Genomic DNA, 25,553 nt, shown 5'->3' with positions numbered 1-25,553 from the left:
AAGCACTAGATAATTTGTTAGCCTTGATAATATCGATCTCTTTCGTCGCTACAGCCGAGCAACAGCCCCCCCCCCCCCCCCCCCCCCCCCCCCCCCCCCCCCCGCTCTCTCTCTCTCTCTCTCTCTCAAGATCCATTGACAACCAGAACAAAAAAAGAGGAAGAAGAAAAATGGACGAAGTTAATTCCGACGAGCTCTGCATGTTTTCTATCTCAAACATCTATCACACACAATCTGGTGACTGAGGTTCAAAATTTTTTCATTCGGTAGGATTTCCATTTTTTAGGGTTTTTTAAATGGATGAGTGAAAAATGGCAGGGGAGCCATTTTTGCATTGGAGATGAGGTCATTTTTGTCTTTCTTGTTCCAAACCTACCGAATGGGATTTTTAGTAACGCCCCCTGCTTGACGAAATTCTAGACCTAAAATAATGAGTTACCCCAAGCGTAGGGTGGAGATCGACGCAGCATAATATCCGATAAGTCCGGAGTCGAATCCACAAAGACGGTGATGTGTGCTGACTAAAAATTCGGGTTGTTATAATTTAAACGGGCTCTTAGGTAGCCACCCCTTGACGATTGATTGAGATTAACTAAAACCTAAAAATTGATTGTACTTTTCAGAAAATTAAAAGGAAGGTACGGTCGTAGGACTCATAGCACTTGTAACTAGTCCGGATTAACCTGCTCTGTTTGGAGTTCTTAAAAACGTTTAATTTTAGATTGAAAAATAGATACCCCGCAAGATGCGAGACCCTATGGTCGCCGTATACCCATGCGCAGCGAAGAATGAGTTTTGGACCCCCATTCTCATGTTCATATGGGCTCCGACGATGCCTAGGTTCGTCCGCGGGAAGTATTTTCCAATCGAAAATCATTTAATTTAACAGTTTGATAAAAGGAGCAGTACCTGAATTAGCCACGGTGTGCTAATCACCCCACGACCCTACCTAAACGACTACTCACTGATCATTATGCATAAAATAAAAGAAACCCTAACTTGAAACATGCTGCTATTGTGCGAGATGAAAAATAAACAGAAAATCTAAGTTAAACAAGAACCAACGAAAAACTTATATTAAAAACAGAAATTGAAACTAGTTACCGGAATGCGAGTAATTGAACAAAGCATCAAAACATGAAAGAAAGAAAAGAGAACTCGAAAGACAAACGAAAGCCTCGGCAGCCCCCGTTCTGCTCCCTCTGTTGAACAAAGCATCAAAACATGAAAGAAAGAAAAGAGAACTCGAAAGACAAACGAAAGCCTCGGCAGCCCCCGTTCTGCTCCCTCTGTTATGCGTGCGTGGGAATCAAGATCCGTAGTCGCCTCGTCCTTTTGTTCTCGGCAGCAGTAGCCTTTTCAAAGCTGCTGTCTTTTTTTCCTATTTTTCCGGCCAAAAGCTGCTAACTTTTCTTTTCTCCGTTCTCTCTTTCCTGAAATCCCTTTTCCTCCTTTTATAATAGTGGCCCAGCCTTGTACCACTTGAAAAGCCCTTTTTTCTTATTTTCCCTTTTTCAGCCGTACTCCATATTAGTTTGGCCCACCAATAAGTCATCAACTAATAAACATTGGGCCCAATCAATGCAATTGCAATTCATTTTCTCCAGTGATGCCCGTGGACTAACTCTTGACTCCATATAACATTCCAATGATTCGCTTCGAACACCATTTAATATTCTTAACTTTGTGCTTTTTTTATCAAATTTTTTAGATACCTACAATACAAGAATAAAAGCATAAAACTTCAATTAATAATATAAATGAGATTTAGCAAAGATAAATTAGGGGGCGCTAATATGAACATTTACGCGCCTCTCACACCCCCCAACTTACACTTTGCTAGTCGCGAGCAAGAAAAATAAATAATACAACTAATGAAAATAAATTAACCGATAGTTCTTTTAAACCCCTAGGTTGTCCCGGTAGGACGAGTGAAGTCTCGTGAGGATTTTCAGAAGTGATCATCCACAAAACACCGCGGATCCTTTCACATGAAATTCGAAAACCGTAAGACAACTCAATGATACCCAAACAAAGAACATGAAGCCATCGCAAAGAGATAACGGGCATAAACAGTTCTAGATACTATCAAGTCAGAAAATTAAGTCATGGCACCGATACTCAGCTTGTGTGAACAAGGGCTTCGGTTACAAGTGAACAATAACTAAAAATTCTCTCCGGACCGAGTCTCGACTTCAAATCTCACCGTGTCATGCACTCAACAAATGAAAATCACTCGAAACAATGTGCATATTACTCAAAATGTGCAGGCAGAAATTATGTAAATGAAAGCAAAGTATCCTGCATAAGTTGACACGAAAAGAAGGCTTTATAAAGTGGACACACGATCTCATGAACAGAATGTCAAGTATTGGAAATTCTCTCTATCCACCAATTCACAACCCAATGCCCATAGGATCAAATAGAACTTCAATTCGGGTTATAACATCAGGTAAGGGAAAATATTTCAAGGCTAGGAAAAAATTCAAGTATCCGAGAATAGGCTAATTAACCACAATTCACATAGGGCAAATATAACAATGCATGCCCTCTTTTTCTTCTTTTTTTTTTTTCAACTCCGCCATATCTCTCTTTCCTACCTTTAACACAAACTCACATTTAGAACAAGAATTTCTCCTTCCCATAATAATCTGGTGTCTTCCCTTTTTACTTTTTTCTTCTTTTTTTTTTTATGTTTTTTTTATGGGAAAGATCACCAATTAGTAAAACTCAATTCACTACATTTACTCTCTCTTCTGAAAAATATACCTCCACACAATTATCTAAGCCTTCTCAAGACACAGTATAGATAGAGGAGCTCAACAAGAAAAGGGTATCATGCGAGAGGCTCAAATGGGTTCACAAGAGATAAATGTATGAAAGAAAGAAATGAATCGGCTCTAAATAGCAAAGATGGCCTATAATCCTCTCCAATGGGCAACACAACCATGCAATTTTTCAAATCCAAGAGATAAGTAGGCAATTCAAAACATTTCCAACACTTGACAACAAAAATAATGAGATCAACAACGAATTTACTTTTTTTTGTGAGAAACAAGAGTTTATTTGACACCACTCCAAGAAAAGATAAGGCTCTAAACTCACATGGGGTATAAGTCTCCACTAAACTAGCCATCAAGAATAATCAAGTCACAGCTCACAAGCAACCAAAGCCCAAACAGACGTGAAGTGCAAATGTGCTAAAAATAAATGCCATGACCAATTCTTCGCGACAAGCTAGCAAAAAGAACTACTATGCCACCACAATATGAAAACAATGACTATCACATCTCAAACTCAATCAATCACGAGCCAATCTCAACAGTCTTCAAATCTCATGCAAAAAGAATCCTACTATTTTTTATTTTTTCAATTTTTTTTAACAAAATAAAGAACAAAGTGATTCCTCCCCCCAACTTGAACTATTCAATGTCCGCATTGAAAGCATGAAAAATAACGATAGAACATAAACGTATAAGAGAGGAGAGATATCACCTTGAAAAGGAAGGGCTAAGCAGAGTAAAAGACGTTTAGAGGGAGACCCCCCAACTTGGATTGAACAACCTGCAAAATGTTAGCCTCCAAAATAACAAGAAAAATAACTGAAAGAAATAAACAAGATAAGAAATAAAATGAAAGATAAAAAAAATCATCCACTTTCTTCACGCGAAAGACACGAGTACTACTTTTCTCCCTATTTCTCAAGCGAGAAACGGGTGGCTATATCAGACCATCAAAAAAAAAAAAAAATTATGCACGTGTAGCCAAACGTGGGTTCCGAACATTTATCATGCCAACAAGAGCTAAGACAATGAACATAGTACTCCATTCTACACCTTTTATCAAGAATTGAACTCGGCCATGCTACAAGATAAGATATTTTGAGTAGCACATTTGCCGAATTCGTTTTAAACATTTAAATACCACCAAGTGTACAGCCCAAACTAGATCAATTTTCAAAGTATTGACAAAGTCCACAAGATATGGATGATAAACTAAATTAAATTCATCAACACCAAGAAAATCAATCAGTTCCACATTTAAAAACTCTTGCGAAAGTGGAGACTCAGTAGCAGGGGTGACACAATCTAGAGCCGAGAGTACTTGATTATTCAGTGCAACTATTGGCAATGACTCCTCAAAAGGTGCTTGCGACCTTAAAGTGTGTTCCAATAAAGAGCACCCCAAGCGTAGGGCTAGGTCGGTTGCAGCATAATAAACTCGGAAGTCCGAGGTCGAATCCACAGGGAGCCAATGGAGCTAGGCCGGAGGTTTGATTTACGAAGGGTTTTTAGCGTTAGGACCGCCAACCTTTAGGTTCGGCTTTGAGATGGCCAACTTTTGAGTGATTGAAATTCTCTCTATCTCCTAACTTGATTGAAAATGAAGTTTGACTAGAAATTAAAAGCGGCAAGGTCTAGGGGTTTATTCCGCCCATAACTTAGGTCATTCAATGCTTCTCTTCGATAACTCAAGTGAGAGTCATTGTCATTTGATCTCACTCGGAAGATTTAACCATGAAAATCAAGTTTAACTCATACAACAAGGTTTGGAGATGGACAAGAACTCATTTAGGCATTTTATCAAACACCTAGAGTGACAGAGTTCCAAGCATGCCGTGTGCCAAGGAGACTTGTCGACACGGCATCAAAGAAGTTAACAACCCTAAGTTTAGACCAAAGATTAGAGTTCAACAAGTTCTTTGAGGCATTTTGGCAAACACTTAGAGTGACATAGCTCCAAGCATTGTATGTGGCAAGAGATCAAGTCATTGCCTACATATAATCAAAGAGGTTAACAACCCTAGGTTTTGTTACGTAAAAATGAACTTAATCCATTCACAAACCACATTAAGTACAAAAAATGAAAGAAGCCATTAAACTACCCAAGTCACGAGATAGAAATCACCCCATGACCAAGCCTTTATCACTACTCAACCATAAAACAAGAATGAAGAACAAGCATAAAAAGATAAATACGATTCATGGACAAAAACGAAAATAAACTTAAGATTACGAAAGATCTCAACCGTACCTACAACATTAATGAAGATGAAATACCTCAAAACCCAACTCTTCAATCTCCTTTGAAGAGAGATGAAGAGTTTGAGAGGAGAGGGAGGTAGAGAGAGAAGATGTAGGTCTTTCATGCCCTGAAGTCGGGCTTAAGTTGGTATATATACCCCTTTTACAAAATAATTACAAAAATGCCATTAAAAAGTTCGCGCGCAGACACCGGGTATTGATACCCCTAAAAGAGGTATCGATACCTCTATCGTCTCTGGACAGCATGCTTCCTGGTATTGATACCCAATGTTTGGGGTATTGATACCCCATGTTTCTTTGGCTGATTTTTGCTGTTTTCTTCTTTCTTCCGGTCTTTGATAGCCCCGAACCTTCCTTTCATGCTTTGATCACTTCGTTTGAGACTCGGGGAGCGATTCCTAACGTGCCACATGTACTCGAATGCTTCCGGATTCCTCCGAGGATTATTGGGAGCCTTGGAAACGTCCTTTTCGCTCCGATTACCTACTTTCCAACAAAAACACAACTTGCTCGCAAAATCAAATAGAAACAGGTAAAAAGCGCTTGCTCTAAGTAGAAAAATGGGATAGATAAGCCCCATTATTTACACTATTTAGGGCTTATCAAAAGGCATATAGCCTTCACTAATGACAAAGGACTCTATTTCCTCTCTTTCTCTCGCATCAGAATTGATATCCTCATGAAGCGGTTCTATTTCCTCTTTTACCCTCACCTCAGAATTGGTATCCTCAGGAAGTGGCTCTTTTTCCTCTTTTTTCCACCCATCAGAATTGGTATTCTTAGAATTTTCAGTCAACTCACAAAATTGGAGCTTTTGGGTTAATTCATCTAAGAAATTCCAAGCCTCTTCAGGGTTTTTATTCAAGAATTCATCAGTGGACCTAAAATCCACCTGGCATGGTTTAGGATTTAAACTACGGCAAAAGATAACCAGAAGACTGCCAAGCTCACAATTATAACTCGACCAAGAGAATACGACAAATTTAAATCGCTCCCAACACTGTGACAAAGACTCATCATCTTGTTGAGAGAAATCTGATAGTTCTTGTAAAAGCATATGAGTCTCATACGAGGGATTGAAAGTTTTGAAAAACTGTATGACAATCTCACTTCATGTCAATCTTGGACTCAAAAAAATAAACCAACTTTGAGCACGACCACATAAAGATTTTGGGAAGACATGTAAAAGAGCCATTTCATCGCTAGCAAAAGCTTTCTCAAGGTTACCAATATGCGAAAAATGATTTTCTGAGGCCAAACCATAAAATATAAGAAGTGATACTGAACAATCAAATTGTTTTGTATAACTTCCATAGCACTTTGCAAAATCGGCCATTTTTTTTTTCAACAATTTAAAAAAAATAAAGAACTAAAAAGAAAACAAATAAAAAATAACTACCCGAATTCTTAACACACGTAACCGTCCCCGGCAACGGCGCCAAAAATGCTTGACGAAATCCTAGACCTAAAATAATGGGTTGCCCCAAGCGTAGGGTGGAGATCGACGCAGCATAATATCCGATAAGTCCGGAGTCGAATCCACAAAGACGGTGATGTGTGCTGACTAAAAATTCGGGTTGTTATAATTTAAACGGGCTCTTAGGTAGCCACCCCTTGACGATTGATTGAGATTAACTAAAACCTAAAAATTAATTGTACTTTTCAGAAAATTAAAAGGAAGGTACGGTCGTAGGACTCATAGCACTTGTAACTAGTCCGGATTAACCTGCTATGTTTGGAGTTCTTAAAAACGTTTAATTTTAGATTGAAATAGATACCCCGCAAGATGCGAGACCCTATGGTCGCCGTATACCCATGTGCAGCGAAGAATGAGTTTTGGACCCCCATTCTCCTGTTCATATGGGCTCCGACGATGCCCGGGTTCGTCCGCGGGAAGTATTTTCCAATCGAAAATCATTTAATTTAACAGTTTGATAAAAGGAGCAGTGCCTGAATTAGCCACGGTGTGCTAATCACCCCACGACCCTACCTAAACGACTACTCACTGATCATTATGCATAAAATAAAAGAAACCCTAACTTGAAACATGCTGCTATTGTGCGAGATGAAAAATAAACAGAAAATCTAAGTTAAACAAGAACCAACGAAAAACTTATATTAAAAACAGAAATTGAAACTAGTTACCGGAATGCGAGTAATTGAACAAAGCATCAAAACATGAAAGAAAGAAAAGAGAACTCGAAAGACAAACGAAAGCCTCGGCAGCCCCCGTTCTGCTCCCTCTGTTATGCGTGCGTGGGAATCAAGATCCGTAGTCACCTCGTCCTTTTGTTCTCGGCAGCAGTAGCCTTTCAAAGCTGCTGTCTTTTTTTCCTATTTTTCCGGCCAAAAGCTGCTAACCTTTCTTTTCTCCGTTCTCTCTTTCCTGAAATCCCTTTTCCTCCTTTTATAATAGTGGCCCAGCCTTGTACCACTTGAAAAGCCCTTTTTTCTTATTTTCCCTTTTTCAGCCGTACTCCATATTAGTTTGGCCCACCAATAAGTCATCAACTAATAAACATTGGGCCCAATCAATGCAATTGCAATTCATTTTCTCCAGTGATGCCCGTGGACTAACTCTTGACTCCATATAACATTCCAATGGTTCGCTTCGAACACCATTTAATATTTTTAACTTTGTGCTTTTTTTATCAAATCTTTTAGATACCTACAATACAAGAATAAAAGCATAAAACTTCAATTAATCATATAAATGAGACTTAGCAAAGATAAATTAGGGGGGCTAATGTGAACATTTACGCGCCTATCACCCCCCTCCCCGGATGGCTAATCCGGTGAAAAGGGGGGATTCATAGTCCTAAAGGATTAGCAATCCCACCCATCAAAACCAAAACAAACAAGAATTTTGAGGAGACCTCCACCTTAGTTATCCAATCCCATGGTTGAATTCTACTATCAAACAGGACTTGAAACCGTCATGGGTATAATGAGATAGTTGTACATATATATTTATTTTTATTGGTAATTAATAGTTGTACATATTGATATTATATGCTTTGATTATGCTATTTTCTTCTTATGAACTCTAACCGATCAAAATGTGGTATGCTCAAAACTAGTGATGGGCACAAAAAAGACAATACTATCTCTTTTCAGGGCAACCGGATGTTGGGATTTTCACGGATCAAACAAGAAAAGAAAGCAAGACACAAAATATACGAGATTCGACAACTTGCTTATTTGTCGGGAGCCACACCAGCTAGTTCACTATTGATTGATGAAAAAACCTTCCAAGTTCTCTCGCTAGAGTTACAACAATTTTTCTTTCATTTTCGGAAATCTCCGAACTTCTCATAAAACCCTTAAAGACGATTTAGGAACGTATTTAGGGAACAACCCGGCTTTTGGCCACACCGACCACAAAGTGCATGCATGGCAATGGCAAACGAATTTTCAAATGCATGCATTAACAGGGTGTGCCCAAAAATTTTCAAATGCATGCATTCACAGGGTGTGCCCAAATAAGTAATCAAATCGTAACGGGTGGCCCAAACACAATTTTCAAATGCATGCATTCACAAGCAGGCTTTAGGCCACACCTTGTGATTTGGAACTTATTATGGGTCCTACAAAGATGATTCAAACCAGAAGTTATTCTTAAAATATTCTTCATGTTTTTTTAAAAAAAATTAGCTCAATCCGATATCAGTTAGAGATGTTTCGTAATTTGTAGAGCACCCTACGAAGTTTAAAACACCCTACGAATTCTGAAACAGCTCTTATCGATATCGGATTGTGCTAATTTTTTATAAAAACTCATAAAAAATATTTTAAAAATAATTTACGATTTGAATCATCTTTGTAGGATCCGTACTAAGCCTTAGAAAAATCAAATAAAAAATCATTAATTTCTTGCATATTTAATGGGTGCCAAACATGGCATAAAATGGTGGAATTTCTTGCACCAAAACGGTGCCATGTTTGGTACCCATTAAATGGGCAAAAACATAATGATTTTATTATGATTTTTGTGAGATCTATTACGGTCCTATAAAGATGATTCAAACCGCATGTTATTCTGAAAATAATTTTTTTGAGGTTCTTAAAAAAAATTAGCACAATCCAATATCGATAAGGACTGTTTCAGAATTCGTAAAGTATTTCAGAGTTCATAGGGCGCTCTACGAATTACGAAACATCCCTAACCGATGTCGGATTGAGTTAAATTTTTTCAGAAACTCGTAACAAATATTTTAGGAATAACTTGCGGTTTCAACTTCAATTTATTTTTTCATTATTTTTATATTCCTTTCATCAAGACAAATCACTCATCAAAATTACACACATGGTGTGTATGTGTACTGTAGCTAGAACAAAATTTCAAATAAAATGATACGGCGATTTGAGTAAAATTGGTAGAACTTCAAATTGGTAGTCTAACTTAGGTAGTTGTGTGGTTCGTTTAAACTCTAGGAAATCTGAACTTGAAATTGGTAGTCTGAATTTACTTAGGTGTGTACATGAAAAATGAGTAACATTAAACTCCACAAAAAACAAGGCTAATTGGAGTTGTATAATTTTCTGATCTTTGTTAATGTCACCGCTAAAGCCGTGCATTCCGCTAAAGATAAATTACTTCCTCTGTCTCATTTTGGTTGTCCATTATTATTTTTTGTCTCTTTTATGTCTATTGCTTATATTTTTTAATGTAGATCTTGAAAAATATGTAATATGAATCTAGTTTGATAACTCTCAATTAGTTCTATAATACAAAATTTTAAAATTTATGAAAATCGTTATAAGATTGAAATATATAAGCAATTAGAAAACTGCACGAAATTCAAAAATGAACTGCCAAAATGGAATGGAGGAAGTAATTTGCTTGTTTGTAGTGGAGAGGGAAGTTGTGAATAGCAAATCAATATGCCTGTCTGCAAATAAAAAAGATAATGATATATCGATTTTGCAAATCAAAAAGGTAAATCATAACCCCCTTCCAAATTGAGAGTCCCTTTTGGGATTTCAACCATTTAAGGGGACGCATGATTACACCTACAACGCCTATTATTTATACCATTAACCCTATATTTTACCTACTCTATAACATTTATATTCATCTATGAGGGACGCTTTTGAAAAATCACCAAATTTTTCCTTCCATTTTTGGAAAAGGACTATCATTTTCGAACAATCCAAAATAAAATAATGGACTCTCAATTTGAAATGGAAGAGTATCTACCGCGCAAGGGAGAGGGGTCAATGGACCCAACTACCAAAGAGCAAGCCACGTTATGTGTTTTGGCCGTGATTAATGCATGCATGCACACTGCCATCGGGCTGTGGAAAGTCTCTATAAAAAGGCAACAGAAACTTAAGTCTTCACAATTCAGTACTGCAAAAACTTAAATCGTCACTTTACTCAAAATGGCGAACTTTTCCATTCTACAAAATTTCTCGAGCTCTTGCTCCCCTCTTCTTCTTCTTCTTCTTCTCCTTTGCATGGCAATGCCGTTCTTCAACCCTGTACACACTGCAAACCCTGCCATTGCCTCCACAACACTACTCGAAATGCCAACCGGCGGAGGCATTTCACCAATATTTCTCTTGAGCTTTTGCTCAACTCTCCTTCTCGCTGCTTCGCTTCTCTTCATCCTTTGGAAGAGACAAGCGACGCCCCTCGCGCTTCCACCAGGCCCTAAACCATGGCCCATTGTCGGAAGTCTCCCAGGACTACTTCTCACAAAGAAGCCTGTCTTCCACTCGATACACAAAATGATGGAGGACATGAATGCCGAAATCATGTGCATCCGTCTTGGGAATGTCCACGTTATCCCCGTCACCTCCCCTGAAATTGCTGTCGACTTCCTGAAAAGACAGGACGTTGTTTTCTCCTCTAGACCGGATTTCTTATGTGCAAACATCACGAGCAGAGGATATCTAACAACGGCCTTAAGCCCAGTAGGAGAACAATGGAAGAAAATGAGGAGAGTCCTCGCTTCCGAAGTTCTCTCAGCACACAGGCATCGGTGGCTCCAGGGCAAACGAACCGAGGAAGCTGACCACCTTGTTGGGTATGTGTATAATCAGTCCATGGACTCGACTACCGGGGGTGTGGTGAATGTGAGAGTCGCAGCCCAACATTATTGTGGGAATGTGATAAGGAAGATGGTTTTCGGAAAGAGGTTTTTCAGGAACGGAAGGGCGGATGGAGGCCCAGGGGTAGAGGAAGAAGAGCACGTGAGTGCCTTGTTCACAATTCTTGCATACCTCTACTCCTTCTGTGTGTCTGATTATCTCCCATACTTGCGTCGCCGTCTTGATTTGGACGGTCATGAGAAGATCATTAGGACGGCCACTGCAAGCGTGGCTAAGTATCACGATCCTGAGATCGACGAGAGGATCAGGCATTGGGCGGAGGGTACTAGAATTGAGCAAGAGGTCTTGCTCGACGTCCTCATTGGGCTCAAAGAGAAAGATGGTAGCCCCCTGCTCTCACCAGATGAGATCAAAGCCCAAATAGTTGTAAGATTTCCTCTCTCTCTCTCACTCCGGCACACTCAAAGAGTATTTGCTTCATCCTCCCCCCACCATCTCTCTCTCTCTCTCTCTCTCTCTCTCTCTCTCTCTCTCTCTCTCAGACACACATGCAGCGTATTTGCCTCATCCGCCCCCTTTTCCTCCCCCACCCAAACCCCCCAAAAAAACCAGGAGCGAAAAGCCCTACCTTACATTCTAGAAACCTCACTGTCACCACTCTCTCAATACGATAATAGGAGGCAGGTTTATATAGACTTACAACATACAACTAAAGCCACATTGCTCGTACAACAATTCGTGTAGTACAACTAAAGTAAAGATTAATGTTCGTACAATGTTTAGTGTTGTACTGCCGATAGAATCTTTAGGCTAGCACAATTTTTAGAGTAGTAACTAAATATACATTTAAGCTTGTACAACTTCTAGTGTATTACAACAATAACAAAGTTTAAACTTGTATAACGTTAAGCGTAGTACAATCGGAGTACTATGTAAGCTAGTACATTTATAGCACGTGGCATATAACCTAGAAAAAAAAAATGCCACGTTATCTATTCATCTTCTCCTAAATTATCCCCATGACATGCGATTGTTTCACTCTTTAATTTTAATGTTACTAGATACTTAAATCAAGTCACAAGAGTGTATCATCGTTAAAAAGACTACCCATCAGGTTTCAAAATAATTGATGCGCGTACATACTTGTCTTCGAAGGAAATTAAATATTTTGTACATTAGAGCCTATAAAGTAAGATTTGGTTTCCACCTAAAGAGCTTGATCCTAATAATTTACGGTTTCAAATCTCATGAATTCAAATTGATCCTAATAGTTATGTAAATGTATATGCTTATACTCTAACACATTATCACTCTCGTACTCTCAGGAGTTGATGCTAGCAACAGTGGATAACCCACCAAACGCGGTGGAGTGGGCACTTGCGGAGATGATAAATCAACCGGCACTACTTGAAAGAGCCATGGAGGAACTGGACAGAGTGGTGGGGAGGAATAGACTGGTCCAGGAATCTGATCTCTCACAACTCAACTACGTCAAGTCGTGTGTTAGAGAATCGTTCCGCCTCCACCCCATCACTCCCTTTAATGTCCCCCACGTCTCCACGACCGATGCCACTGTCGCTGGCTACTTCATCCCCAAAGGTAGCCATGTTTTGCTGAGTCGCCTTGGGCTCGGGCGCAACCCAAAAGTTTGGGATGAACCTCTCCAGTTCAAACCAGAGCGCCACCTCAAGAGAGATGGCTCCGATGTAATGCTAACGGATCCCGACTTGAAAATGTTGTCGTTTAGCAATGGGAGGCGTGGTTGCCCAGGGGTCACTTTGGGGTCCACAATGACTGTCATGCTCATGGCTAGGCTCTTGCAAGGATTTTCTTGGGAGGTGTCACCAACTGTGTCAAAGATCAAGTTGAAGGAGTCCGCGGAAGGCCTAATTCTCGCAGAAGCACTTCATGCGAAAGCGCGTCCACGGTTGGCTGAAACTTTGTACCATCAACTTTGAAACTTTCATGTCATGGTATAATTAACGATCGAAATGTGGTATGCCCAAACTAGTGGTGGGCTCAAAAAGGATAATACTATCCCTTTTCAGGGCAATCGGATATAACATCATATAGAAATTTGACATTATTATCCCTCATCTTTCAAGGCAATCGGACTAAAAGGACAATACTACACATGAACTGCTAACTCTTCCACTCACATTTTTTACGCCTAATACAACTCTTTAACTAATCATTTATTATGTTGACAAAAAAAAAATTACGTAAAAGGTTTTGTTACCAGAAATGATGACCGTGCATATTTATTCGGGATCATAAAGTAAACAAAAGCATGAGAGTAAAAGACCAAAAACCAACTAGGCTATGTTTGGCTCGTTTAAAAATGTTTTGCTTGCCTTCTCTTTTTTCAGCACAAAGAAAACCATCTATGATTAGTATGATATATAGTGCAACCAACTTAGGGAAAAAAAATTACCTAAAAAGATTCTTGAAAATGGTAACAAAAAATAAATGGAATTCTGACAAGCCCATAACAACATATATTATTTACCATTTTTTTAGCGGAAAGCCGAGGATAATTTAGAGAAAAGAGCATCAAAACCCTAGTATCGATAGTTTGGATCCTTTGGGATATATATGGGTGGTTATAATAAAGAATGACAAACATATTTAGAAGACGGAGCCAGCGTTGGTGGGGATAGAGGTGTGGAAACATAGTTAGAATTGACAGCCCAAAAAGAATTGCCAACCCCTCCGATGGATTCTCACGGCAATGGAAATAGGCCAGAAAGGGTGCTATTGGGCCAGCCCAATCATTAAGGTGGCTAGCAACATAAGATGATAAAAACCCACACCACCAAAACAACCAAGAGATCATCCCGAAGAGTCATTCTCTCATCTCAACTCTGTTCATTTGTAGCTCTACATAAACCAAAAGGGAATAGTGCACACAAACTAGTTCGTAACCCATAGATCGAGTAAAATGTTATTTTCAAAAACTTATCAGAGATTATAAAAAAAATCTTTTTTTTTTTTTGGACTCAAAATTGTTGGGTTTTTGCCCATGTGTGGATGCATTGAAAGAAAAGAGAAATTGTTGGTTGGTCGTGCATTGAATGGCTAAGTTAATTTGCTCTTTGGAAATATTCTTGAGTGGGTAAATGGCCGGGTATTCCAAATTTCCAAGCAGTATTTGTGGGGATAGTGGTGCTTGGCTCCAGAAGCTTCTTGGTATCTCAAGGGTTTTTTTTTTTTTTTTTTAAGCAATACGGGTATTTGTGAATCTGAATCAGTAATTTCTCTTTTCAAGGCATTTTCAGGGTGCTTAAAAATATTGCCTTTCTTTTTTTTTGCATGCTTTATGTATAAAATGTTCTCTTGTATTTAGTTAAAAGGGAGACGTGCATGTGTCCTAGGGGCGTGCGTGTGAGAGAGACGCTAAGAAAAAGTAGGAGTAGTGGAATGTAATTATTTCATGGAAAACCGGGTGCAATTTACTCAATCGAAATGTGGTCCGAGGACCGAACATCATCCAGGGCAAGATTAGTAGTAATTCATTGGGGGACAGGACAAACACACCCCCCCCCTCCCCCCCCCCCCCCCCTCCCCCCCTCAATTTTCTAATTGAGCACCGGCAGGAATTACCTACTCAGCGAGTGCACTACCCTATTACAAAAACGTTTAACATGCATAAAAGTACAGGATGAAAATAACATTGTAAACTCTAAACAATTTGAAATTATAGAGCTACAATCTGAACTTTTTTTCCCATCCTGGATAAGAGCCTGGACGATCTAAGCCGAGTCGCCTTCCACGGTAATACTTGAAAAACCTTTCTGTAGAGCCGAAATCAGAGCTTCAAAAATCCCAGCGCCTCAGTGGTTCGTGGGCTAAAAGTGCCTACAAAAGGAATAGAACACGGCTGAAAGTATCCACAAAAGAATAAAACACGTTCCCAGAATGCACCCCAAATAATCACGGACAACAAAGCCGACACCAACCACACCATCTTTTCAATTCACTGCTCCATCAACATTAAAAAGTAGTGGAATGTGATTGAGGAGATAATATTAGGGAGAAAAATATAAGTGAGCTTGGATTTTGGTTGGGTATTTATTTTTAGGGTAAACTATAGTTAACCCCTTCTAACTAAGCCTCATGTGCACTTTGCCCCTTTTAACTTTTTTTTTTGACACTCAACCCCCTCTAACTAACTGAACTTCAAACGGTCATAACTTCTTCGTCCGAAATCGAAAACATGCAAATTATATATTGATTTCGAGGTCTTGAAGTCAGCTTTCTAATGACACCAAAATCACATCATGATTCAAAGCACACCGAAAGTTATGATCAAAACGGTCTTTCTGTCTACCAGCTCTTACTCTTTTGATCATAACTTTCTGTGTGCTTTGAATCATGATGTGATTTTGGTGTCATTAGAAAGCTGACTTCAAGACCTCGAAATTGATATATAATTTGCATGTTTTCGATTTCGGACGAAGAAGTTATAACTGTTTGATTTTCAATTAGTTAGAGGGGGTTGAGTGTCAAAAAAAAAGTTAGAGAGAACAAAATGCACGCGAGGCTTAGTTAGAATGGGTTAACTATAGTTTACCCTTATTTTTATCTTATTTATTGTGCACGTGCCTTGGACTGAAAAGGAAGAAGTGAAGAAATAGATCAGAAGAACATAAGATATCCTCCTCCTATATAAAAAGGAGGAGTTTTTCGGAGGTTTTTTGCCAATTTGGGACGAGTTTGCCCTTCGATTGCAAACAGTGCTGCCTTGGACACTTGGGCAGTTCAGTCTTTTCCGCTGCTGTGCTAGGTGGCGTGTTCTGGAGGCTCTGTGGGATGCGGGCTGCATCTGCGCCGTTGGTGCGTTTCTTGTTATGGACCAACACGTTTCCTTTTGCTTTTGGGCTTCCAGACTTTTCTGTTCAGTCCTTCAGCTGCTGTTCCCGCTCTCTCTCCTCTTTCCCTCCCTCTCTCCTCTTTCCCTTCGGGTTCGGTGAGTTTTTCTGGTGTGTCTCGCGATTTCGATTGCCGTTTTCGTCGGTTATGGTTTGTCCTCGTTTTCTAGGGTTTTTTTTTTGGGGGTGCTTGCTTGAGGTTTCGTTTTGTTGGATCTTTTTTTGTAGCCGGCTGTGCTTCTGTTCTCGGCTTCGGGCGTCTTCTGCGTTGTGCTTGAGGTATGGTTCTGCTCGTCTCTTCTCCCCCCCGTCCCCGGGTGTGCGATGTGTATTTTGGTGTTGTCATTTGGTTCTTCTTGGACGGTGAGTTTGTGTTTTGGGTTATGCAGGCTGGCTTCTGATTGTTGGTGTTGGTTGTGTCTTTGAGCCATTTGTGTTTTGTGTTCCGGGGTTGAGTGATGTGCTTTCGCTTGTTTTATTTTATTTTTCGTGCTGCTGCTTTGTGATTGTTTTCGCTAGAAAGGTCTATTTAGCTTTGTTGTTTGGTGCTTCTGTGGCTTCCGGTTGCGGGGGCTGTATTTTCGTGCTTGAGATGTTGTTCTTTTCTTGTCTTTGTGAGTAAAGCTTTGTGTGTGCGTTGCTGTGCGTTTTCTCGTGCTTCAACGGTCTACATTTTTTAGCTACTTCGGTCATTTATGTTATGTGGTCGCATTGTTTTTTTGGGGAGTTAGGTCTGTTTTTTGTCGTTTGTTGTGTTTTGGTATTTGCTCGTTTTTGTTTCGTCTGCAGAATGGCGGTTCGGGTTCCGTTTCTGCGTTGGGATGTCATTACGAACCCTTCTGTCATATCTGAAAGAGGGGTGCTTTATTATCTGGAAACTGCTCAGGGTGAACAGGTGGTTGCTGCTGTTCGAGTGCGTGGTCAAAACAATCAATTGGTTTACAAACCATTACCTCAGTTTCTCGAGGATTATCAGGGTGTTCTGAATTTAGGTGATGTTGGTGTGTGGAGTTATGGTTTTCAATTGAATGCGTGGTTAGATGATATTGTCTACCATTCGTTTGTGCGGTACAGTGAGGAAGGTATTGCCTCAGATTATTGCATTGTTTTGTCCATTTAATGATGTTATGCGCCTCAGATTATTGCGTTGTTTTGTTCATTTAATGATGTTATGCGTTTAGCTCCTTTTGTTCTCCTTTGGTGTTGTTTCCATTACTCTAAACTTAGGTGTGTAATCTCGCTTAATTTTTGTGCAGCTGTTGACCAGTGTTGGTATATCAAGGATTTTTCTCTTCCCGTTATCGCTGAGGTTAGTTGCTGCGTTGTCGTTTTGTTTTGCCCTTGGGTTTGTTTCTCTTAGCAATTCTGAAGAATGACTGATTGCTTTCTCGTCTTTGTTGTATAGGTTGCCTCGTTCTCTTTGCCAGTACTTCAGGGCAGATGGTTCTGGCACTTGGGTTATCCTCAGGCATGGATTGAAGGCATGGTCGGTTCAGGTTGTTAATCAAGAGTTCCGCAATGGCTGGGATGATTTTCGTGAAGCACATGGCTTAAAAGCAGACCACAAGATTGTTTTTGGGTGCGAGCGCAAGTGGGTCTTTCATACTATTATGTTTGATGCAGATGGCCGCGAGCTTGTGTTTGATTGGTCAGGTCCAAATGGTCACTGGCAAGATTTACCGCCTTTGGCAGGTTACCGCAGCAATGTTTTTGGCTGAATATATTATTCCGTAATGTATTGTCCTCTTCTTCTTTTGTTTGTTCCTATTCTGAGATTTTTCCTCATGTCTGTGTGATGTTTCGTCTTTGTTCTAGGTGGAGTGCGCACTGCTTGCTTGCCATCGACTTTGACACCACACAATGCGGTCGTCAAGTTTGTCTATTTCAATGTGTATGGCCCTGAGTTACGCACTGTATGTCGTGCTTCCATTTTTCTTATTGGCCTTTTTACAGTTGATGCAGAAATTCAAAACCCATCGCCTCTGAGCTGATCGATGTGTCTCCTTCTGTAGGGGATTGAAACCCGGCTTCGGTATGTCTTCAGAATGCTTGCACTTGAACAAATGGTTGTCAAGATGGCAGATCGTACTTGGATTATTCCTATCCAGGATCTGCGCCTCAATGTCGATGCCTTCAACCAATTGGCTGCCTCGCTCCATGTGCAGTGTCTTAACCATATCATGTTTGTGATGTTGCCTACCATTGAATTCCGAGTAATAGTCTTTGACGGTCGCTACGACAGTGAAAGGATCTACGATTGGTTTTAGGCCAGTCATTCAGGGGTTGTGCAGTACATTTTGTGCCGTTGTGCGCTTGTGTGGTGTTGGATGTCTTGCATGCATCCTTTTTGGAAACCTAATAGTTGTGTGTCACTTCTCGGTGTTATTAGCGTACGCTGCAAGACTTTCCCTTTTACCTCCTTTAAGACTTTGACATGGTCCTTCTTGCTACTTTTATTCTAGATATGCAGTTTATGTTTCCTGCTCACTGTGCGTGTCTCTGTGGAGTCTTTTCTTGCTGCCTTTTCGCATCACCTTTGTCTGTCTTTGTTTTGGATCCCTTGCCACGAACGCATGGCATGTCAATTTTGCCATCATAGGCTGTAGGTTGTTTTCGCATACCTATTGCTTGACCGACCGGGTGTTAATAAATAAAGACTAAAAACGCGTCCCAAGCGTAGGACTCTCGACCAATGTAGCACAATAATTCCGGAAGTACCGGAGTCGAACCACAGAGACGGACGGACGGTGTTGACTCAATTGTGATGAACTTTAGTTTAATCTGGCTCTTAGGTAGCCACCCTTTGTTTGATTGATTGATTTACTACCTAAATCACTGAATTGATTTAATTAACTATAAATTTAAAGGAGAGTACAGCCGTGGGAACCCAGCGTCTGCAACTAGCCTAACCAATATTTACTCGGGACACAATTATTCAATTCACTGATCTCAGAATAAGGAAAAAAGGGGTTCCTAATAAATGCCCACCACTTGTCACCAGCTCTCATGCGCATTTAAAATCTGATGATGCCTGGGTTTTGTTTATTAGAAAGGAATTTTCTTTCATATCCCAAAACTGTTGGAAAAACGAATTAATTCGTACCCGAGGTAAAACATTGATTAAACTAGTCACAGGACGCCTTCGTCCCGTGGCTGCACCCTGGGGAACTACTCACGCATGCTTGAAATAACAAAAAATAAAACCCTAGATCGAAACATGATCATCTATTGCAGAAGAGACGGAAAAAAACAAATAAAAGAAAGATCCACGTAGAATAGATAATAACGAACAACTTTAATTAACGAAGAAATTCGACAAACGTTACCAGAATCCAAGCGATTGAAAGAAATAGTGCAGAAAACTTAAGAACTGAGAGAAAACAAAACAACGTTAGTGAAAAAGCTGCTACGTAAAAGTCTGGAATGAAAAATCTACCCTAAAACTAACTTAAAACGAGGTATTTATATTAATCCCCGTTAAAAACAATAAAAATCCTAAAATTAATCGGAATTGGAACCGGCTTAACCCAAAACGTCAACGTTCGAGGCCCTTTTTAAGCCCCTCGGTAGCGCTACATCACTTTCCTTGTAGCGCTACCGAACCCCTTAAAATGCTGACGTCCGTTGACCTAGCTTTGGCCAATGTTCTCTCTTAACCTTTAGGTAGCGCTACACCAAAAAGGGTGTAGCGCTAGCCAACTCTCTGATCACTTTGTGGACTTTGCTATCCACTTCTGAGCGCTATACCACTTTCTTGTAGCGCTCGCGAATGACTACGGTGATTTTCTCGTCAATTTCACTCCAACACTTAGTCTCCACAGCCTTTCACGCTCACAAGCTCTATCACGGCCTACCGGGTACTTCTCATTAGCGCCAAAACATCTCAATTTCCTGCAAATCAAGCTCAAACACAAAATCCAACCATGTGCACGTATTAAATGGAAAATGAGAATTAAATGCACGTCTAACGCGCTAATTTCCCTACTTAGGCGCTTAAATTCATGAATTCCACGCGCCTATCACATCCCCCAACTTGAACGTTGCTAGTCCCTAGTAACGAACGAAAAGAAAAATAACAAAACAAAGACTAACAAGACACGAATGGGAATACAAAGGTTATGTATGTTGTACAAGAAATAGGCGGGTCGAAAAATTTTCGCCTCCTCACTCACCTGCAACTCAAAAGCATGCATGCCTTGGCAAAAAGATGAACAAAATTAGTGCCGAAACAATTGCAGAGATAAATGCCCCCACGAAGGCAACGATGCGACACTCGCTCACCAGAACACTCAAACATTCCATGCAAAAAGCGCTTGGCGAACTACGTGGGACCGAAACAAAGGCCACCACGCGCCAATCAAAGACAACGCTGACAAAGAATAAAAGCACAATATATATACAGTCACGATTCCACAAAATTAGCAACATTAACATAAAACATGCATGAACGAGAGTTTAACAACGTGCACAAAGTCCACTAAGGACTTAATTAGGCTTATAATGACCATGGTTCCGAACGAAAGGGAAACTACAAATTAGGCGGCGGCCTATAGTAGCGCAAGGTCATCTACCCAGACTAGCCGCCACCTTACCCTTAGCTACCAACATGCTTCCATTGGTGCCAACCAAACAAAGTCCAACAAGAGATTTAAACATCTGTAACCAAATTTTTACGGACCCAAATACTAGAAAAACAAATATAATCCACCGACACTGAAAAACATGAAATAAACACATAAAATGACACCACCACCCTAGCTTCATGCATCATGGAAATCCAAAATCAATCCAAACTGCTCTCGGCAAAGTTGTCGCTGACCTCTAAATCTGGAAACTGAGGCGGTTGATACAGAGTCGAGGACTGCCCTATAACATGATCAAACAATCACTTATTCTGATGTGCCAGTAGGTGCTGATTTCTCCCAACTTGCCTCAACTCCACATTTTCTTTTCTTTTCTTTTTTTTTTTTTTTTTTCGACTTAGCTTTATGGCCTGAAGGTTGGGTTTGGTTACAAAACATGACACCCATCAAGATTTCTTCACTTTCACTTTCGACGACAACGATGCTCCAAATCCAATGCAATAAGACACCCATGATGCACAATGCTAGACCCCCCAAACTATAGTCCAACCCACACACCGGTTTCCTAGGTTAGACTCAAGAACTGACTCGGACTGGTTTAAGATTGGACAAAGGGACACATATGTGGTCTAATCATGCAAAAATGCCTTGTCTCATCCCCTATGCACGTTACCAACTCTCACAAATGCATGCAAAACATCTAAATCTGGAAACTGAGGCGGTTGATACAGAGTCGAGGACTGCCCTATAACATGATCAAACAATCACTTATTCTGATGTGCCAGTAGGTGCTGATTTCTCCCAACTTGCCTCAACTCCACATTTTCTTTTCTTTTCTTTTCTTTTTTTTTTTTTCGACTTAGCTTTATGGCCTGAAGGTTGGGTTTGGTTACAAAACATGACACCCATCAAGATTTCTTCACTTTCACTTTCGACGACAACGATGCTCCAAATCCAATGCAATAAGACACCCATGATGCACAATGCTAGACCCCCCAAACTATAGTCCAACCCACACACCGGTTTCCTAGGTTAGACTCAAGAACTGACTCGGACTGGTTTAAGATTGGACAAAGGGACACATATGTGGTCTAATCATGCAAAAATGCCTTGTCTCATCCCCTATGCACGTTACCAACTCTCACAAATGCATGCAAAACATCTAAATCTGGAAACTGAGGCGGTTGATACAGAGTCGAGGACTGCCCTATAACATGATCAAACAATCACTTATTCTGATGTGCCAGTAGGTGCTGATTTCTCCCAACTTGCCTCAACTCCACATTTTCTTTTCTTTTCTTTTCTTTTTTTTTTTTCGACTTAGCTTTATGGCCTGAAGGTTGGGTTTGGTTACAAAACATGACACCCATCAAGATTTCTTCACTTTCACTTTCGACGACAACGATGCTCCAAATCCAATGCAATAAGACACCCATGATGCACAATGCTAGACCCCCCAAACTATAGTCCAACCCACACACCGGTTTCCTAGGTTAGACTCAAGAACTGACTCGGACTGGTTTAAGATTGGACAAAGGGACACATATGTGGTCTAATCATGCAAAAATGCCTTGTCTCATCCCCTATGCACGTTACCAACTCTCACAAATGCATGCAAAACATCTAGCTACTCAATTGTGAAACAAAAGCCTACTATTTTCCGCAAATGCGAGAAAAAGAAAACAAAGAATATGGGAATGTTTATCAGGATGCACTATTAACTACGTGGGGACACTTACTCAACGTAACGACAGCACTAACATGTTCACAAATGCGCCAAATATATGCATGAACTTGAATTAAAACAGGCACAATAATTCGGCTAATTCTAACATGCTTGCCTAACAATACAATCAAGCATAACAAATGTATCCCCTGGAAAAAAATAATAATAATAATAATAAAATAAAAATTTACCCTAAAATTACCCTAGCAACGCAACAAAACATGTACAAGGTACACCCTCCCCCCAACTAGAAACATGCTATGTCCCCAGAGCATGGAGACACATCAAAAGAAAGCACAAGGGAGAAGAAATAGACCTACGGGTGGCAGCCAACCACCATGACCTCGGCCGATGTTCGAGGAATTTCCTGTCACCCAGCCTCAGGGCCATCACCGTACCCTGCAAAAGACATTAGTTCCGCCCGGTTCGTGGTATCCGAGCTCCCAAAACAAAAATAAAAAAGAGAAATACTCCACCAAATCTTCACGCGATTAACGTGTCATACTTTTCTCCCCATCCCTCGCCGGTGGGCAAGAAACGGGTGGCTATACAAGACCATGATGCAATTTTTTTCCGCTTTTCAATTTTCAATTTTTTTCCTTTTTGATATGAGAGAAGAAAAACAACTAAATAAAAGACAAAAATAAATAGATTGCCCAAAAACAACAGAACTTAATACGTAGAATCCAATGTTACCAACACAAAATTGCCCTTACTAACCGGAGCTGGGCACACGATCCTTATTTTAATAGCGGCGTGCGAAAGCTATAAGACCCAAGTCAATGATGGGTACCCCTATTACTAGGGGCCGGGTCCACTTCTCAATGAAGAGAGTGGTACGCAAAAGCTACCCGTCGGAACGTAGCCACAACGGCTACACAATAGGGTCATCCGAATAAACAGGATTGACCAACGCCTCAACCAGTTCACCTACTTCACCCAGGATCGACCAACACCTCCATCAAACTCCCTAATTCTGGAGAATTTAAGAATGACGCCTCCTTGGCTATCTCTAGAAGATCCTTATATAAAATATTATCGACATGCTCCTGCACCAGCGTGTCGATCAAACTCACCTCATCAATCTTGACTCGGCTCTCTGCATTAAACACTTTCACCTCCATTTTCAAGTCCCCAAACGACAATTGGACTTGTCCAGTTTTACAATTCATGACAGCACTGGAAGTGGCTAGAAAAGGACGGCCAAGGATAATAGGAGTCTTCTCAAAGACCTCCGGTATTGGGCAAGTATCTAGGACAATAAAGTCGACAGGAAAAAGAAACTCGCCCACTTGAATTAAAACATCTTCCACCACCCCCTTTGGAACTCTCACACTCCGGTCGGCCAATTGTAACGTGACCGGTGTGGCTCTCAAATCGCCTAGGCCAAGCTTTAAGTATACCGAATAGGGGAGCAAGTTGACACTTGCTCCTAAATCCAACAAAGCCTTATCGAATTTTTGGCCCGCGATAGCTATAGGGATGGTGGGACAACCAGGGTCCTTGCACTTAGTAGGGATCTCAGCCTGGAGAATGGAGCTCACTTGCTCCGTCAGAAGCACTTTATCCTGACTCTTGGTTCTCCGCTTTGACGTGCACAGATCCTTCAAGACCTTAGCAAACTGGGGAATTGCGTCAATGGCTTCCATCAAAGAGATAGGAAATTGAACTTTCTTGAATAATTCAAGCATTTGAAAGTTCACATTGACCTTAGGTTTCGCCACCAAGCGATTTGGGTATGGAGCAACGAGTGGCGTTGGAGTCGTGGGGACTGCAGCTGCAGGCACCACCACCTCAGGAGACTCCACAACAATATCAGGAGTTGCTTTCGGTGCAACAACCGGCTCCGGGGGTGGAGCTGGGTTTTGCTTTAACGGAATTGACTTTTCGATCTCCTTTCCACTCCTAAGAATGGTGACAGACTTAGCCTCCTCCTGATTAGGGCCTGAAGAATTTCCCAAATAATGGGCCCCTGCTGTACTACCTTGGGCTGGAAACTTACCCTTCTCCTGCTGCAATTGACTGATAACTGCAGTGAGTTGTGACATTTGGGTTGTAAGGGCCCCAATTTGCTGTCTTGATTCCGTCTGAAATGTCATTTGTGACTGCATCAGGGAATTGACAGTATCCTCTAACTTATGATCACGCGAGGTTATTTGCGAATAACCTGGGGGAGGACCACGAGTTGATGGACCTGCCCCCCTACCAGGCTGTTGCTGGAAATGGAATGGAATGACTTGACCCTGAAGAGGCCTGGACGATTGGGCCTGTTGAAACTGTTGTGGCGGAGGTAGCGCAAGGGGTTGAACTTGGCCTCCACCTACGGGTCTGGAGTCTGACCACCCTAAATTGGGGTGATCCCTCCATCCCGCATTATACGTGGTAGAATAAGGATCCCAAGTCCTAACTGCATTGACTTCTTCCTGATTAAACTGACTCGCCCCCTTGGCGGCAATAAACCCAGGACAAACCGTCGCGGTGTGCCCTTTACATTCACACCACACGCATACTTCCTCAATTGATACCTCATGAACTGGACGAACCTGCCTCACCTCTAGCTCCTCTAATCTCTGAGCCATTTTCTCAGCCTGAGCCTGAAGTCGCTGGTCACGAATGGTAACCGGGACAACGTTGGACCCAGAAAGTCCGGATCGCTCAAAATCGGATGGTTCTAAAGCCCTCTGCCTATCAGCTAGGTCATCTAAGAAATCCCAAGCCTGGTCCGCTGTTTTGGACAAGAAATCGTCCCCTTTGCAAGAATATTCTATGTGCTGGACTGATCCAGCGTTGAGACCCAGATGAAAGAAACCGATTAACTGAATTCTCTCAAAGCCATGGTGCGGCAGCCTTAGGAGCAATTCCTTGAAACGCTCCCATGCCTTGAGAAATGACTCATCTCTCTCCTGCCTAAAACCTTGGATTTGACGCCTAAAAGTTTTAGTCTTAGCCTCAGAAAAGTACTTCCTATAAAACGCGTCACGCATTTGTGCCCATGTGGTGAAGGATTGAGACTTTTGCATTCGGAACCACAGAAGCGCGCCATCTTTCAACGTCGCCTCAATCAGCTTGAGGCACGCATTCTCATATTGGGTATTAGACGCAAGGTTGCGCACTAATCCCTCGAATGTCCGCACATGCTCGTACGGATCATCGCACTCCCTCCCGTGGAAACTAGGGAGACTATTAAGGACACCAGGTTTGACTGTAAAGGCATTGCGTGCCTCTTGTGTCTCTTGAGGGAATACAATGGGTCCGAGAGGAGTAGTCCTCT

General features: G+C 41.0%; 2 protein-coding genes and 1 non-coding gene across 3 annotated transcripts; all 3 read left to right on the top strand.

Moving 5' to 3' along the window:
- Positions 1 to 10,404: 10,404 nt before the first annotated feature.
- Positions 10,405 to 13,156, top strand: LOC131314205 (isoleucine N-monooxygenase 2-like). Its single transcript, XM_058342711.1, has 2 exons — positions 10,405 to 11,528; positions 12,428 to 13,156. The coding sequence occupies exons 1-2, from the start codon at positions 10,431 to 10,433 to the stop codon at positions 13,058 to 13,060; spliced, it is 1,731 nt and encodes a 576-aa protein (XP_058198694.1). The 5' UTR covers positions 10,405 to 10,430; the 3' UTR covers positions 13,061 to 13,156.
- Positions 13,157 to 15,980: 2,824 nt separating this feature from the next.
- Positions 15,981 to 18,460, top strand: LOC131314204 (uncharacterized). Its single transcript, XM_058342710.1, has 6 exons — positions 15,981 to 16,071; positions 16,202 to 17,055; positions 17,230 to 17,282; positions 17,379 to 17,665; positions 17,789 to 17,886; positions 17,986 to 18,460. The coding sequence occupies exons 2-6, from the start codon at positions 17,014 to 17,016 to the stop codon at positions 18,238 to 18,240; spliced, it is 735 nt and encodes a 244-aa protein (XP_058198693.1). The 5' UTR covers positions 15,981 to 16,071; positions 16,202 to 17,013; the 3' UTR covers positions 18,241 to 18,460.
- A 6,651-nt stretch (positions 18,461 to 25,111) lies between these two features.
- LOC131315434 (small nucleolar RNA R71) lies at positions 25,112 to 25,220 on the top strand. Its single transcript, XR_009196760.1, has one exon. It is a non-coding gene; the product is annotated as a small nucleolar RNA R71 (small nucleolar RNA).
- Positions 25,221 to 25,553: the final 333 nt, after the last annotated feature.

This window comes from Rhododendron vialii, chromosome 13a, assembly GCF_030253575.1.
Source record: "Rhododendron vialii isolate Sample 1 chromosome 13a, ASM3025357v1".
In the NCBI taxonomy this organism is placed as follows: Eukaryota; Viridiplantae; Streptophyta; class Magnoliopsida; order Ericales; family Ericaceae; genus Rhododendron; species Rhododendron vialii.
Note: the sequence above shows the minus strand (reverse complement) of the source record. Positions and strands in the feature narration are given on the sequence as shown.